The sequence below is a fragment of the Clarias gariepinus genome, chromosome 24, assembly GCF_024256425.1.
Source record: "Clarias gariepinus isolate MV-2021 ecotype Netherlands chromosome 24, CGAR_prim_01v2, whole genome shotgun sequence".
Lineage (NCBI taxonomy): Eukaryota > Metazoa > Chordata > Actinopteri > Siluriformes > Clariidae > Clarias > Clarias gariepinus.
In genome coordinates this window covers 25,258,733-25,273,409 of record NC_071123.1, presented here as the reverse complement: position 1 = coordinate 25,273,409, position 14,677 = coordinate 25,258,733, and the positions used below count along the sequence as shown (strand labels likewise).

Sequence of the window (14,677 nt, the reverse complement as noted above, 5' to 3'; positions counted from 1 at the left end):
ATCTCACATTTGTCTTCATTCTCATGATTTCATCCTCTTATTGTATTTTTTCTTTATTCATCCATTTAACTCGTTTTCACCATCTCTTCCACTCTTTCAATTCAATTCAATTCAATTTTATTTGTATAGCGCTTTTAACGATTTACATCGTCACAAAGCAGCTTTACACAATCAAAAGAATTAAGTTTGTATGAAATGTGAATGTGTATGAATCAAAATTATAGGATTGTCCCTGATGATTGTCTTCTCCCCTCAATGTTCTGCTTCTTATTTTTTTCTTATTCTTCTTTTTTCCTTTCTCTCTCCATCCTTTTCTCTTTTCCATTCTTTATTTTCTCTTCTTCACACCGTCTCTGCATATGTTTTCTTCTTTAATAACTTTTTCTCTTTCTTAAGTTCCGACTTATTTCTCTTTTTACTTTTGTACTTATTTCTCTCTCTCTCTCTCTCTCTCTCTCTCTATTTTTCACCTTCGTTCATCTTTGTCTGTCTGTTCCACCCCTTCTTTCCGTACCTCATTTATCTGTCCGTCTCCTCCACTTTTCTTCTCCCTGCAATTTCTTTTCGCTCCACGTTTCAGTTTCGCTTCGTTTTTCTTTTTCTTCCCTCAATTGAGCTTTTTTACCATCTCTGTTCTTCTTTCTTTCTTCTCCTTCTTTTATTCTTTTCTCTTTTTCAAATTCTCTTTTTATCTCTTGCTTTTCTTATCCCTTTTTGTCTTTATTTTCCTCTATCCCCTGTTCTTTCACTCAGTGTATATGAAGTCTGCATTTAAATCATAGTGTTGACTTTTTATTCCTCTTTTCTATCACTCTGCTAATTCTTTTATCCTCTTTCTTGCTATCTTACCCTCTTTTATTCTCACTCGCAATACATTTTTCGCTCTGCCTTTATTTGTCTTGCTCCTTGCCTTCTCTCACTCTATCTCTTCCCCTCTTTCTTGCCTCCGTTTCTTTCTCACTCCTCTTGGCTTCATCCCTCAGTAATCTCTCTATCTCTCTCTCTTCTCATCCTTCTCCGTGTTTTATTTCTGCTTCACTCGTTCTTTCACTTTCTGTTTCTTTATTACACTCCTAAAATAATCCATTAAAATGCGTTAATGATCATCTTCTTTCTCTTTCCTTCTTCTCCCCTTTTTCTGAACTCTCTCTTTATCTATTCTTCCTTTTAATTTTCATTATTTCGTTATTTTCCCTTTCTCCTTGCGACCCTTCTCTTGTTTCTCTCATTTCTTTCTCATCCCCTTCCCTCTTTTTTTTCTCACATTAACATGTTCTGCCTCTTTGTTTCTCATTTTTATAGCCTGGTTCTTTCTTTCTCGTCTTCCTCCACGTTTTATTTGTCTCTCTCTCTCCTGCGTTCCTCTTCTCGTTCCTTCTCTCCCTCTTGTTGTTGATATTCGGATGCATTAAGACGGCCGATAATCTCCTCTCTGATGGGAAGTTTATTTAATACTGTAAATATTTAATGCATTTTAATGCCTTTAAAAGGAATCCTAAAAGTCTCTTTGTCTGTCTGTCCGTCCGTCCGTCCGTCTGTCTGTTTGTCTGTCTGTTTGTCTGTCTGTCCGTCTGTCTGTCTGTCAGTCGGAGGATGCACATCTCCAGTATGTATGAGCACTGTTTGCAGATGAAACACCTGTCGCAGGAGTTCGTTTTGCTGCAGGTCACACAGGAGGAGTTTCTCTGCATGAAGGCCCTCCTCCTCTTTAGCATCAGTGAGTATTTAACCAATCACAGAGCACCTGCTCATTAATATGCAAATATCAAGGAAACAATGGGTTCTCGGGGTGGTGCTTCACAGTGACCAGGTTCTCAGGGTTCTCTCTCTCTCTCTCTCTCTGTAGTTCCTGTGGAGGGACTGAAGAGTCAGAAATACTTTGATGAGTTGAGGATGTCGTACATAAACGAACTCGATCGTCTGATTAATTACGGCAGGAAAAGCAACTGTTCTCAGCGCTTCTACCAACTGACCCGACTGATGGACTCACTGCAGCCGGTAAACACACACACACACACACACACACACACACCACTTTTGATATATGCACTTTTTTAAACACCTTTTCATCCTCACTTTCTCTTCACCTCTATTCTCTACTTCTCTTTTCCGTTTTTTGTTTTTGTTCTCATCCTTGATTTTTTTTTCTTGCCCCCCACCCCCTCCCCCCGTTGTCCTCCTGTCCGTTCCTCCTCATGCGTCCACTCGCCTCTTGCTCTCACATCCCTTTTCTTTTTCTTTCCCTCTTCTTTTCCTTTTTCTTCACACTTCATTTCTGTCTCCGTCCACATTCGGCCTTTTTTATTTATATATTTTCTCCATCACACATTATTTAAAAAAAATATATTTAATTTTCATCCTTCCCCCATCTCTCTCTCTCTCTCTCTCTCTCTCCGCTGCAGATTGTCCGGAAGCTTCACCAGTTCACCTTTGACCTTTTCGTTCAGGCTCAGTCGCTGCCCACGAAGGTCAGTTTCCCGGAGATGATCGCAGAGATCATCTCAGTCCAGGTACCAAAGATCCTCGCCGGCCTGGCCAAGCCCATCCTGTTCCACAAGGCTATGACCATGCACCCTCTGGCGCCCAGGATGGCCACGCCCACCAGCCAGCCAAACCTGGCCTAACCTGATTTTATCCGGTCTGAACCGGTTTCTCAAACTTCATGCCTTTTTTTTTTTAAGTTTCAGCAGGGAGACTTCAGCATCCTCGTTTTTACTCTCTCTCTCTCTCTCTCTCTCTCTTTCTCACTCTGTCCTTTTCTTCCTTCTTCAGAAAGTGTCTGTAAAATCTGCAGAGGACCATTACATCATTACGCTGGTCTATCTTCTGCTCAAAGATAATTTCAGATCATTTTCTCACACTGGCAGTGTCGTCTCTATCTCTCTCTCCTTATCTCTCTCTCTCTATTTTTTACTTTCTCTCTCAGTCTCTCTCTCGCTCTCTCTCTTTTTTCTCCAGCATTTATTCCTGAAGAGTCTGGAGAGCTACGCTGTGTTACCTGATGGACAGGTTTATAAAAAAAAAAAAAAAGACGTAGAAGAAGAGAAAAAGGTGGGGAAAAAAGCTTTTTTCGTTTAATCTGAGCCCTGAAAAAGACAAAGTGTGCACTAGGAAGTTTCCTGAAGAGAAGCTCTGGTCTGTTTACTTCATATATGACTCTATGCATTTATAGGGGAGAAAAAAATGAAATAATAATTAAAAACATTTTTGAAAAAAAATGATTTCTAAAATAAAAACTGCCGTACGCTCGCACCTTTTAGAAAATCCAGCGCTGCTTTTTTCCCCTGCCAGTTAATAACGTACCAAAAACTACGACAATCGAAACGTGCTCGTTATCCGTGCCTCGAGCTTCTCTTTACCGACGAGACGAGCCGGCCAAAAGAACGTCTCCATCTCAGAACCTTCTCGGCGTAAAGAACCACATGACCTTCCCTTTAGCACGAACACACACCGTCAGTGACGACGTAGACGACAATGCTAAGGTAGCTAACACAAAACCAACAGTTTAGCATCTTGTTAACTTCACGCTCTGACGGGTTCTTCACCGTGGTTCTTGTTCCTCAAATGTGAAGCCATTCAAGAGCTAAGAACCATCAATCAAGCCTTTTTACTTCTTTGGGCTTGTACAAAATTTACTATGTTTTTTGGTCGTCCCACTGGAGGAACCCTTTAAGGTTTGGTACTGGTCAACAACCCATTGAGATCTAATGGAATCCTTGTGAGAACGTTCTACAAAGAACAGGAATTTTCAAAATGATTTCTGATAAGGAACCACTGCTGTAGGGTTCTAAACCAAAAGACAGCCAAAGAACGATTTAGAAAGCTAGAGTTCTTTAAGAGTCCTGCAAGAATCACTTAAATATTCAGCAGTTCTAAGAGGGTTCTACTTTCAGCTCCAAACCAAGGAGCTGAAGAACCTTCACTGGTTCTCCAAGGGTTTGCTGCAGAATTATGGGTTCTTCATAGCTTTGAACATAACGAACCTTGCTGATGGGTAACCCATGTTTTACAAGGTTCCACCATTTCCCATTCGACAGGGACGGCCTGAGGGTTCTAAATGTCTTGTCAGTGTACTTTTGTGGTGAAAAGAAATGACGTGTGCAGTTTTTTTTTGTTTTGTTGGGTGGGGTTAGCATAAAAAAGCTAAACAATATCCTAGCTCCACCCCTGTTAAGAGTCTGATGATGTGAGTGAACGGGTTCTTTTTTCAATTTTTTTACTGTGCGAGGGTAAAAAAAAATCATTTTGCCTTTTAGATGCTAGATCACACAAACACACACACACACACATACACACACACGTGTATAGTTTTGACTCGTTGCTGCTTCTGAAAAAACAAACACTAAGAAGAAATAAAGTCTCTGCATGCTGACTTTAGCACTTCCACCTGAATGTTCTGGTTTTTATGATTAACTTTATTAAAGTTGTTTAATTAATTATTTTTTTCTGAAATTTTGTAGCAAGTTTAAATTGAAAAAGACAAAAATTCAACAAACAGAAGCCTTTGCACTTGGATGCAACTCTTCCAGCTCACTGCTTCAGCCTTTAGCGTAGCGCTGGTGTGAGACACGATGCGGTCATCTCCTCATGAGCAATAAGCCATTGCTAACACACACACACACACACACACACATACACACATACACACACGCCTTGACGTTGCTAAGACGTTAGCACAGGTTTGTCTCCTGACTATTTTTTTCACCTCCATGCTTCCCTTTCCTTTGCTTTGCAGCGGTACCTCTGCATGCCATCGCCCCGCCTCGAGGATTTTTGCCCTCAGAACTTAAATTTCGTAAGAAATGTGTCTCTGCATACGAAGCATCCATAGCATACGAATGAGTGAACGAACCGAACGCCAGCTAAGCTGTACGTACGTACGTCCGGGAGCTGGTCGAAACTTGTTTATGTCAGTGGAAAGCTAAGGAAAGAGAGTTTACGCTTTTTTTGTTTGAGATTTAGTGAAGGCGCAGCACCATGGGGTCACGAGAATGTTATCAAGGACGGTAGCAAGAAGAGAAGGGAGCCGTTTTCAGTTTGAAAAACAATTTGAAGAGAAATTATAAAATAAGATTAAGTGAGGATTAATGTTCATATTTCAAATTTCATATTTTATTTCATGTGCATGTCTTTTCTAAATGTTTTGATTGTTTTTATATACAAACATGTGGTTGTAGAGTTGGAAATTGGTAATATTGGTAATATTTTTGGGTGACTGGAACGGATTATCTGCATTTACATTATTTCCTATGAGACAACGTGTTTCACAATACGACATTTCACCTTAAACCTTAAACAGCGGTGCCGCTGTACTTCTATTGGTATAGACATTTTTTCTCACGTCCCCTCTTTTTCCTTCTTTCTCTCTCTTTTCCTCTTTCTGTTCTTCCTTTTCTCCTTGTTCAACCTTTCCGACTTTCCTTGTTTTCTCTACTTGTTTTCAACTTTTACTTCTGTTTCCTCACCAGACAGTCTGCATGATTTAATTTCTTCTCCTATCCAGTCATTTTACTCTCTCTCTCTCTCTCTCTCTCTCTGAGACAAACCTTTGCAGTTTCTCCTCTTCGCTTTATCCACAGGCTCGAGCTTCATATCTTCAATTAAATCATCTCCACTGTGTGTGTGTGTGTGTGTGTATGTCAGGAGGCAGGTTCCTACGCGTCTGCGCGCCTGCTAATAGCCGAGGCCGGTGCGCGCGCTCCCCCGTGTCTGAATAATCTCGCGCCGCTTTGGTATGCAGATTGCTTTTTAAGGAGCTCGAGAGCGTCGGATCTGTCGTTCTCTCGTTCTCGCGAGCCCCGGCCGGGTTTCAGGCTCCACCGTGGAGGGATGTTGTGTTTTTTTTTCTTTTCTCTCCCCTGCAGTTTTCTCTTCTCTGTCGAGGCGAATGTGCCGTGAGGAGAAAACGAGGCTGTCAGGGACGAGACAGCGCAAAAAATACACTCGCACAGGTGTTTACCACGAAAGTGCTCATTACAATCCTAAACTCGGGGAAAGAAAGTAGTCCTCACTCTCTCACACACACACACACACACACACACATACCTGAGCACAATGAATCTATAAACGCTTGATCATAATTAATCTTGTGGCCTACATCGAGGGGATTTTCCTACTGAGCATGATTTAGCCTTTAGCTTGTTCCACAGACACGCACGCACACACACGCGCGCGCGCTCAGAACAACGCCTGATTGTCTCTCAGCTCATTAAGTCATAAACTCGCCGACGCTTTGATGGTAATTATCCATAGCGCACATAGAGGGCTGTTTCATATTTGATCACAGCGTGAAGTTCATTTTGTTCTGCATTTTGATTTTTTGTTTTTTTATTAATATACGTATAATCTATACATAATTAATGTGCTGCTAGTGGCATGTTGTTTAAAATAAAAAAGGAAAAAAAAAAAGACTTTTTTCTGTGATTTATTTGAGAACGCACCTTTGGACTGCGTTGCTTTTCTGAAACACTTCGCCGATATAAAGCGCTTTTTCTATTTTTTACTATTAGAGTCGAAGCTTTAAAGGTGCAGTTTGTAGTTTTTTAACTTTTTAAACTTTCATAAATCTTTAGTTGTTTTTTTTAGGCAGCATTAAATATAAAATTTACGCAATATGCAATTTATTTAGCGGTGCGATCACTGGATGTCAAGTTCTTAGTTATTTTTATTTTTTTTTCTGTTTGTTTTCTTGGTTGTTTTTTAAGGCTACAAACTGTTAAAAGAGTTGCATGTAAATTTGTAAATTGCAAGCTGAAAAAATTTGTTAAAAAAAGGCAAAACAAACAAAAAAAAAACGTTCAGAGATTGAAAAGTTAACATGATGAAATTTTACAATGATTATTGTGTTTACAAACCTTTGTTGTTATTGTTGATTTTGACGGGAAATAAATTTGAAATGACAATAAAAGTAGCCAATGACGTTTTTTTAGTTCTTCTCAAAAAATTTCCTACAACTTTGAGACTTGTTTTAAAATTACAAACTGCTCCTTCAAGATAAAGCTAGCTCGCAAATTTATGCTAATACACGTCGCATTTTAGCTGAACACTGTAAACAGACTTTACACATAAGACTTTTTAGCTACCGTCTTTCCGTCTTTAATGAAGTGCTTACGTAGCTAGTGGTGTTTACGCTTATGTAATGCCTAAGAAGTGCTTATGTAGTGCCTATGTAGTGATCACGTAGTGCTCGTGTAGTGCCTATGTAGTGCTTATGTAGTAAAAACGCTTTGCTTTTGTACTTTTGCTACTCAATTCGATGCCTTAAGATGAAGTTTGTTTTTTTTTACGTTAGCCGACGTGAAGCTAGAGCGGTGGCTTCATGTCGCTGGCGGTTAACCGCGCGGATCGCGAGGCGGCCAAGCACCAAAAAGTGGTTTTAATTGTTTTCATCTTGTAGCATGCACGCTTTGTTTAATGCAAGCCAAAGTTAAAAATCAGTCAAGAAATAAAGCAATAAGGAAAAAAAGACAAAAAATACAAAAATCTTTTAAATTGTAGATTAGGACACGTTTCAAACTTTCCGCTTGACTATTAGGTCAAACAACAGGCTCCTGTAACATACACTGATCAACAATCCACATCAAACCCGTTTTCATAAACAATTAGGGGATAGAGGTTTTTTTTCTATTATTCTTTTACTAGTTTTTGTTGAACTGCTGTCCTTTATATGACAAAAATTTAGCAACGTTCCTCAAGTAATAAGTACATTTTTCTTTGATTTTAATACTGTTGAACTGCAAATTGTGGTTTTAAAGGTTTCAAAGAAATTGGTGTAAAATGAAAAAAAAAGCCATGTGTGTTTTTTCCCTTTAATTTCTTTCGTTTTTTTGTTGTTGATGTAAATCCTTTGTGAACTGTACATGTAACCCCTCCTGCTCTTGGCTGGTAAAAGTATTCGTACAAGTATTCCTGGGCTTTCTCAAAAAAAAATATATATACATATACTTACGTTTTTTGTTTGTTTATTGCCTTTTTCTGTCTTTGCTTTAAATATTCTTCAAGTTTTTGTTACTTAAAACTTTGTAAGTTTATAGCTGTTTTTTACAGAGTGTTCGACTTTATTATTATTATTGTTGTTGTTGATGATGTTGTTGTTGTTGTTGTTCCGATGATATTATATCAAATTCTGGCCCCAGCATTCATATTTGCAAACTGATGATCCATTTTATCGAGCAGGTGTGTGAAATGGACACGAGCCTCACAAAGCTTTAAAGGATTTTTACGTGCAGCTTCCTGTAAATCTGTTTCTTTGCATCCTAATAAATGAAAAAAAATCTATTTTTGTGCTTCGGGATGATTTTGTGTGTGTGTGTGTGTGTGTGTGTGTGTCATGAAAACTGCAACAAAACTTTTTTTTAAGGTTGTTACTCTTTAAACCAGTAGATAGATAGATAGATAGATAGATAGATAGATAGATAGATAGATGTGTTATGTGACAAAAGAGTATCAGTGAGAATGAAAGAAAAGGTGTACAGGACAGAAAAGACTGAAGAAAAGACAGGAGGCAGAGTTGGAGGTAGCAGAGCTGAAGATGTTGAGGTTCTCTTTGGGAGTGACAAGGATGGATAGGATTAAGAATGAGTTCATCAGAGGGACAACCCATGTTAGATGTTTTGGAGATAAAGTCAGAGAGGCCAGATTGAGGTGGTTTGGACATGTTCAGAGGAGAGATGGTGAATATATCGGTAGAAGGATGCTGAGGTTGGAACTGCCAGGCAGGAGGTCTAGAGGAAGACCAAAGAGGAGATTTATGGATGCAGTGAGAGAGGACATGAAGTTAGTTGGTGTGAGAGAAGAGGATGCAGAGGATAGGATTAGATGGAGGCAGATGATTCGCTGTGGCGACCCCTGAAAGGGAACAGCCCAAAGACAAAAAAAGATAGATAGATAGATAGATATTGTGTTATTATATAATATATATTTTTAAGAAAAAATACTTAAAGAAACCTTTTCTACAAATTTTAATTATTTTTATTTCATTTTACTATTTAATAATTACTGTAAGTGATTATTGCGCACGCACACACTGTTTACAATTAATAAATAAAAACTGTGTATACATCAAAACATGGTAACATACACACAGGGTTAGTGACGGGAATCATCAAGAGTCACCCAATAAGAGATTATCGCGATACCCAGAGGCCGATTCGATTTATATCATGATTCTATAAATATTCTGAATTTTTTTTTGGTCTGATTTTGTCTAAACAAACTTCACGTGAGATATTTAAGACAACTTGTTCCTACCACACAGGATGCTGTGCTGCTTGATCATGTGTGAGTATTTTAGAATGTGCCACCTGTAGGATTGTAGAGGTACTGCAGCATTTTACCACTGATGAAAACATATATACATTTTAAAAACTGTATTAAAAAATAAATAATGCGATTTTGGAGTGTGGTGATATATACAGATAATCTTTACACAATAGAATCACGATACACAACTGAATAGTTTTTTCCCCCTCATGATTACTCTGGGTATTTTCTCTCTATAATGAACGTGTGGGAATGAGCTTAGAAATAATTCTATTTAGAAAATCATGCTGCTGCGAGTAAAATTGTTATTCCAAAGTAATCAACAATAAATAAATAAAAAACAAGTGGGATTATAAAGATCTCCAAAGAATCTTGAAATTCTAATTACAGTAAAATAAATTCTATAAATATTCTAATCATATTGGACATAAAAAAACAAACACACAAGCAAAACTGGTTCAAAATGTAGCTTTTATCCTTCAGCACACTGAGAGGACACGGGTACAGGGTTGCATACAGGTGAGTGTTATAAAGACAGGTATTAGAAAAATAAGCTTTTAACAAGGAAAATAAAAAACACTACATTGAGTGCAGAACAAAACCTTAAACACAGACAACATATAGCAGATTGATTTTCCCAAATACTTCTGTTTCTTTAATAAATAAAATATGTCCGCTCAGGCTGATCTTCACATTTATGCTTCATATTGACAAAAGGACGGCTCGAGAAAGCTTCTGTGAAAGCATCGTTGCGTGACTGCAGCTGGGCGAGCGTACGCGGCGTGATGAGCTCAGAGCAAACGAGTGAGCGGATGCAAACGTGCGCCAGGAACGCTATAGTGGTCCACCAATTGGGTTCACTTTATAACCCTGTTCACAGGGTTTAAGACTAAACCAGGAAAAGCAGCACATGTACAAGGTTTCAGATTTTCACTGAGAAAAACATCCCATAATAATGGCAAAACATGGAGGACAGCCACCAGCATGACGATCGGCAAGTGCTTATTAAGGTGTGTTCCTAAGCGTATGAATGATACTGTAGCACGGTCCTGCTGAATTCTGGGTTCTGATTGGTCAAGAGAAAACATTAGCGTTTCTATAGGAACAGCTCATTCACAGGGCCTTGCTTGGTGGACCGAGATGTTTCTCTAACATTATGTGGAAGGAGCTGTGTAACAGTCAGAGGTGAAGACCCGCCCCCTGAATTTCTCCCACGTCATCGGGACAGAGGGGTACACGCTTCTTTCTAAAACGTAATGAGGAGCGTGACCGTAAGTGGAGAAATCAGTGGAGAAAAAAAATGTCGGTTAGTTGCTGTCGGTCAAAAGGGAAAAAAACAACTTGTTTAAGGAGAATAATCAACTGTGATTAACTAAACCTTCTTTAAATGCGTAAATAAGAAAAATGTCTGTCACTTTAGGCTGGCAAATACAGATTTTAAGGTAGTGAACGAAAGTTTCTTTGACCAAAAGGAACACATTCTGATGTAAACTGTAACAGTTAATAACTGATAATAATCAATTCAACTTAAAATAATTTCAATTTCAATAAATTTCCAACATTTTCAACTTTATCACTTTTTTGACATTCCCATTTATTTATTTCTTTTTTGCCAAACACTAAAAGTTAACGCCTTTGTGAGCAAACAGACTTTAAACCTAAAAAAAAAAAAAAAATTGACTTGGATTGTATCCACTTCTTAATTTTATTTCCCAGGTGTTCTCCACGGCTATAAATGTCCAGTTTTTCCAGGATGACTAAGAGGATCGGTCCTAAATTAGTGTTTACAAATGGAAAAGGACAAATAATAAGAAAGAACAAATAATCCGAATGCATTCTGTAAATCGTTTATGCTTCTCTTAACTTTGATGCTTGGATTTTACTACGGCTCAGGAAGGGGATTTTAAGCATCGTGAATTTTAAATCATTTCACTGAAGACTGACTATGACACTTTCGTGTATTGATCCCCCCCCCACCCGCCCCCCATCAGTTCCTGGCTCTCCTGGCAGTTCCACGGGTCTGTTAATGGACAGAAAGCTCTGTTATTTACAGCCGCGTTTCTGCGGCGAGATTAATGAGACCACGTGTTTGTGAGTACGGCGTGTTCATGGAAGTTTTCAGTGAATATGTAAAGTCTAGCGTGGAGACCAACATGACATCAGAATTCAGAGAGGAGTGTCACCAAAACCTACTTTTAGATCATGAATATTTGTAGCGGTCGTGTTCTGAACCATCTAGTGCACGTACTCAATGCTTCACTGGGCATTATTAATTCTCGTAATTCTGTAGTATTAATAATCGCGTCAGATTTAAACATTTCAGAAATAATTCTGTATATTGTAAACTCTTGATGACTAACTTGCACAGTTGTCCACTTAACGCTGATATTTTTTTACACTGTAAACTTTAACCAAAGCCTCAACCAAACATCTTGTTGTAATATTTAATAATAAAAAGAAAGAGAGAGATGTAAACCCATTAAAAGTCTGGGTTTGTAGTGGAGAGGTGTGTTTTAAAAGTGTGATGAAAACATTCAGTAAACTTCAACATGTTAGTAACAAAGACAAAAGGAAAGGTGTCATGCATCACACTGACTGAAATGTAGTAACAACAACAACAATAATAATAATAACAACGATAATAAAAAATAAAGTCGTAGCTTCTGAGTTTCCTGTTTAGAGATCTGCAGGGGAAGAAAAAAAGAAAAAAATACATTATATTAAAGAACATCATTCATACTTGGTATTTAATCTGCAATAAAAACGTGTTCTAATTAAACATACGAACATTTGTTACCATGAATATAATTATCATTTAAAAAAATATATATCTTTTAAATTTGTATATTTAATTATAGCAAAAATACAACACAAATATTTACATGTTAATTTAACAAAATTAAATTTAATTAGCATGCTAACAATTAATAACAATTATTAGGTAGTTTGATGAACTTGCATTGATGTGAATTTCTAGCAGTAGCTCACTGACGTTATAAAGTTACAGCAGCAAAAAACTTCACACGATAAAGCCTTCGTGTGGTGAAAGAAAATCAACACAAATCGCCATTGCATTACTAACCAAAGTCACTTACATGCTAGCAATGTTTAGATTAATTTTACTGTTAACTTTAAAATAATTATTAAATAAATAAATTTAAGCGTGATGTGTTATCGCTAGTAAAAAAAAAAACATGAAATCACTCTCAAGGAAAAGAAAACATTCTCAACATTTGGGTCGATTTTGTTTTTAGAAAAGAAAGTTGTTAGCCTAAACTGTTTTTACTACGAGAAAATGTAGAATGACTTTTTTTTTTTTTTTTTTTAACGGAACAATGCAAAATGTAAGAAAATATAAAAGGCGCAGTAGAAATAGGAAATCTTGTTGTCATGAATGATGCTAACAATGGCTTTCAAATTTTATTATCAAAAATAGTTATTGATAAACAGAAAGGCAAGCTTTAAGGTATTGTGTTATGAGATTTTATTATATACAGAGAGAGAAAGTCCTCAGTCCTCTGATCTGCTCTGGAGTTGTAGTAACGTTAGTGGAATATAAATCACGTCTTCATGTTTTTTTTTTCCCGACTCCGTGAATGGTCTATTACTCCGTCTTATTGTGACAGAATCGCTCTCCCTCTCTCTCTCTCTCTCTCCCTCCCTCGCTCAGGTGATTTCAGATACTCGGGTGGTCAGCGTTAATGCATGCTGACAGCTGAAAGCATGGATTTAGTGATGAGTCTCTGAATACACGCTTTCAGATAAGAAGTGTTCGATTAGATGCTTTGCTTAAATTTTGAATTGTTTTATTTCATTTAGATGAAAATTTCTCAATTTGTTTGTAAGAAAAGCAAATCTAAATTTATATACAATACCTAGCTTTATTTTGGTTCACTCTTTACTTTTTATCTTTCGAAGAGATTTATGATCTATTGGTTTAAGTTCATTTTTTATTTTGTTTTAGTGTATTATTATTATTATTATTATTATTATATTTTTTTTTATTGAAAAAAAATCAATTTTCTTTCATTTTTGTGAAGCTGCTTTGAAACAATGACCATTGTTAAAAGCGCTATATAAATAAAACTGAATTGACTTGAATATGAATTATAATTATGTACAATTAGCAAACTAATTTGATTTTAAACACTTAATCAATAAGTTTTTTTAATTTTAATAAGTTTTTTTTTTTACCTCTACTCTTACCTCTACTCTTACCTTTATTACTTATTTGTTTAATAGGTTAAGATGCATATGATAATGTACACCAAGATAATGCTTACAATTTGTAAATATCTTCCAAATTAAATTAATTTCTTATAATTCAAGGCCTGTAAAATGTCAGAATTCTTCAAAAGAAACTTTCAAGTTTTTAACATACAGATACGTTTTAGACGACCTTTAAAACTTTACCTTTAAATGAGATTAAAGAGTGAATGAAGTCATGTCTCATCTCGGCAAATCACTGCTCGCTGATGAATTGGATGAAGAGCTGAATGAAATTAGGACAAAAAAAAAGAGAGAAGATTTAAAATAGTTGAAATTATATAGAGCAGACTTTATTTAAAGTGAATCAGATTAACAGAGCTGACATTGTGTAAATCAGATACATTATTAGCACAGGTTTGTGTAAAGTTTATCAGTTTTACAGGAAGAGTTTTGATTGAAGTCTGTTATATTTACAGCACAGGTTTTTTTTGTTGTTAATTAGATTAGATTTCCAGCGCAGAATTTGTTAAAAGTGTGTTAGATTTAAAGCACTGGCTTTTAGTGAAAATTATGTTCGATTTACAGCGCAGGCTTTGTGTTAATAAGATTACATTTACGGCACAGCCTTCGTGTAAAGTGTGCTAGATTTATAGCGCATAACTTGCATAAAGTGTGTTACGTGTGTGTCTTCATACCTTATTACCCCACAAAAATATAAAAGTGTAAATATAGTTTAAATAATGTCTTGAATGCTTTACCTTTACATGTGATCTGAGCTACGCCATGTGCATCACGTATTATATCAACAGGGTAACATATCGCTTATAAATCCCGAGGAGAATCGCAGTGGAAGAGGAAAACAGGAGAGATTCTCGGAGTGCTCTCGAGGTCAAAGCGATCAGGATTTTAATCATTATGGGGACATTCGCCTGGTCCTCGTAAAGAATAAAGTGCTCTTTTAGTTTATTTATTTATTTGTGTGTGTGTGTGTGTGTGTGTGTGTGTGTGTGTGTGTGTGTGTTTTATTACTGACATGCTGGGATTGTAAACTGCTTTAATGAACTTGTATTGGGATAAAAGCATGAGCTTAATGAATACATGTAAATAATAGAGCGAGTTACAGACAAACCGAAATGCTACAGTACAAACTTGAAGCACAGCTTAATACAGAACACACACACAGCATAATTGAACTTAATTAGCCTTG

General features: G+C 36.9%; 2 protein-coding genes across 3 annotated transcripts in view; one reads left to right on the top strand and one right to left on the bottom strand.

Moving 5' to 3' along the window:
- Positions 1-8,273, top strand: part of ar (androgen receptor) — a 112,252-nt gene extending 103,979 nt beyond the window's left edge. The window contains exons 6-8 of the mRNA XM_053484933.1: positions 1,587-1,717; positions 1,847-1,998; positions 2,403-8,273. Coding sequence (XP_053340908.1) covers positions 1,587-1,717; positions 1,847-1,998; positions 2,403-2,624 — 505 coding nt within the window. The 3' untranslated portion in view covers positions 2,625-8,273. The remainder of the gene's footprint in view (positions 1-1,586; positions 1,718-1,846; positions 1,999-2,402) is intronic.
- Positions 8,274-11,691: 3,418 nt separating this feature from the next.
- ophn1 (oligophrenin 1) overlaps positions 11,692-14,677 on the bottom strand; it is a 40,153-nt gene continuing 37,167 nt past the window's right edge. For both annotated transcript variants that reach the window (XM_053484710.1, XM_053484711.1), the window contains 2 exons: positions 13,675-13,753; positions 11,692-11,945 (listed from right to left, as the gene is read on the bottom strand). In XM_053484710.1, coding sequence (XP_053340685.1) covers positions 13,711-13,753 — 43 coding nt within the window. In that variant the 3' untranslated portion in view covers positions 11,692-11,945; positions 13,675-13,710. The remainder of the gene's footprint in view (positions 11,946-13,674; positions 13,754-14,677) is intronic.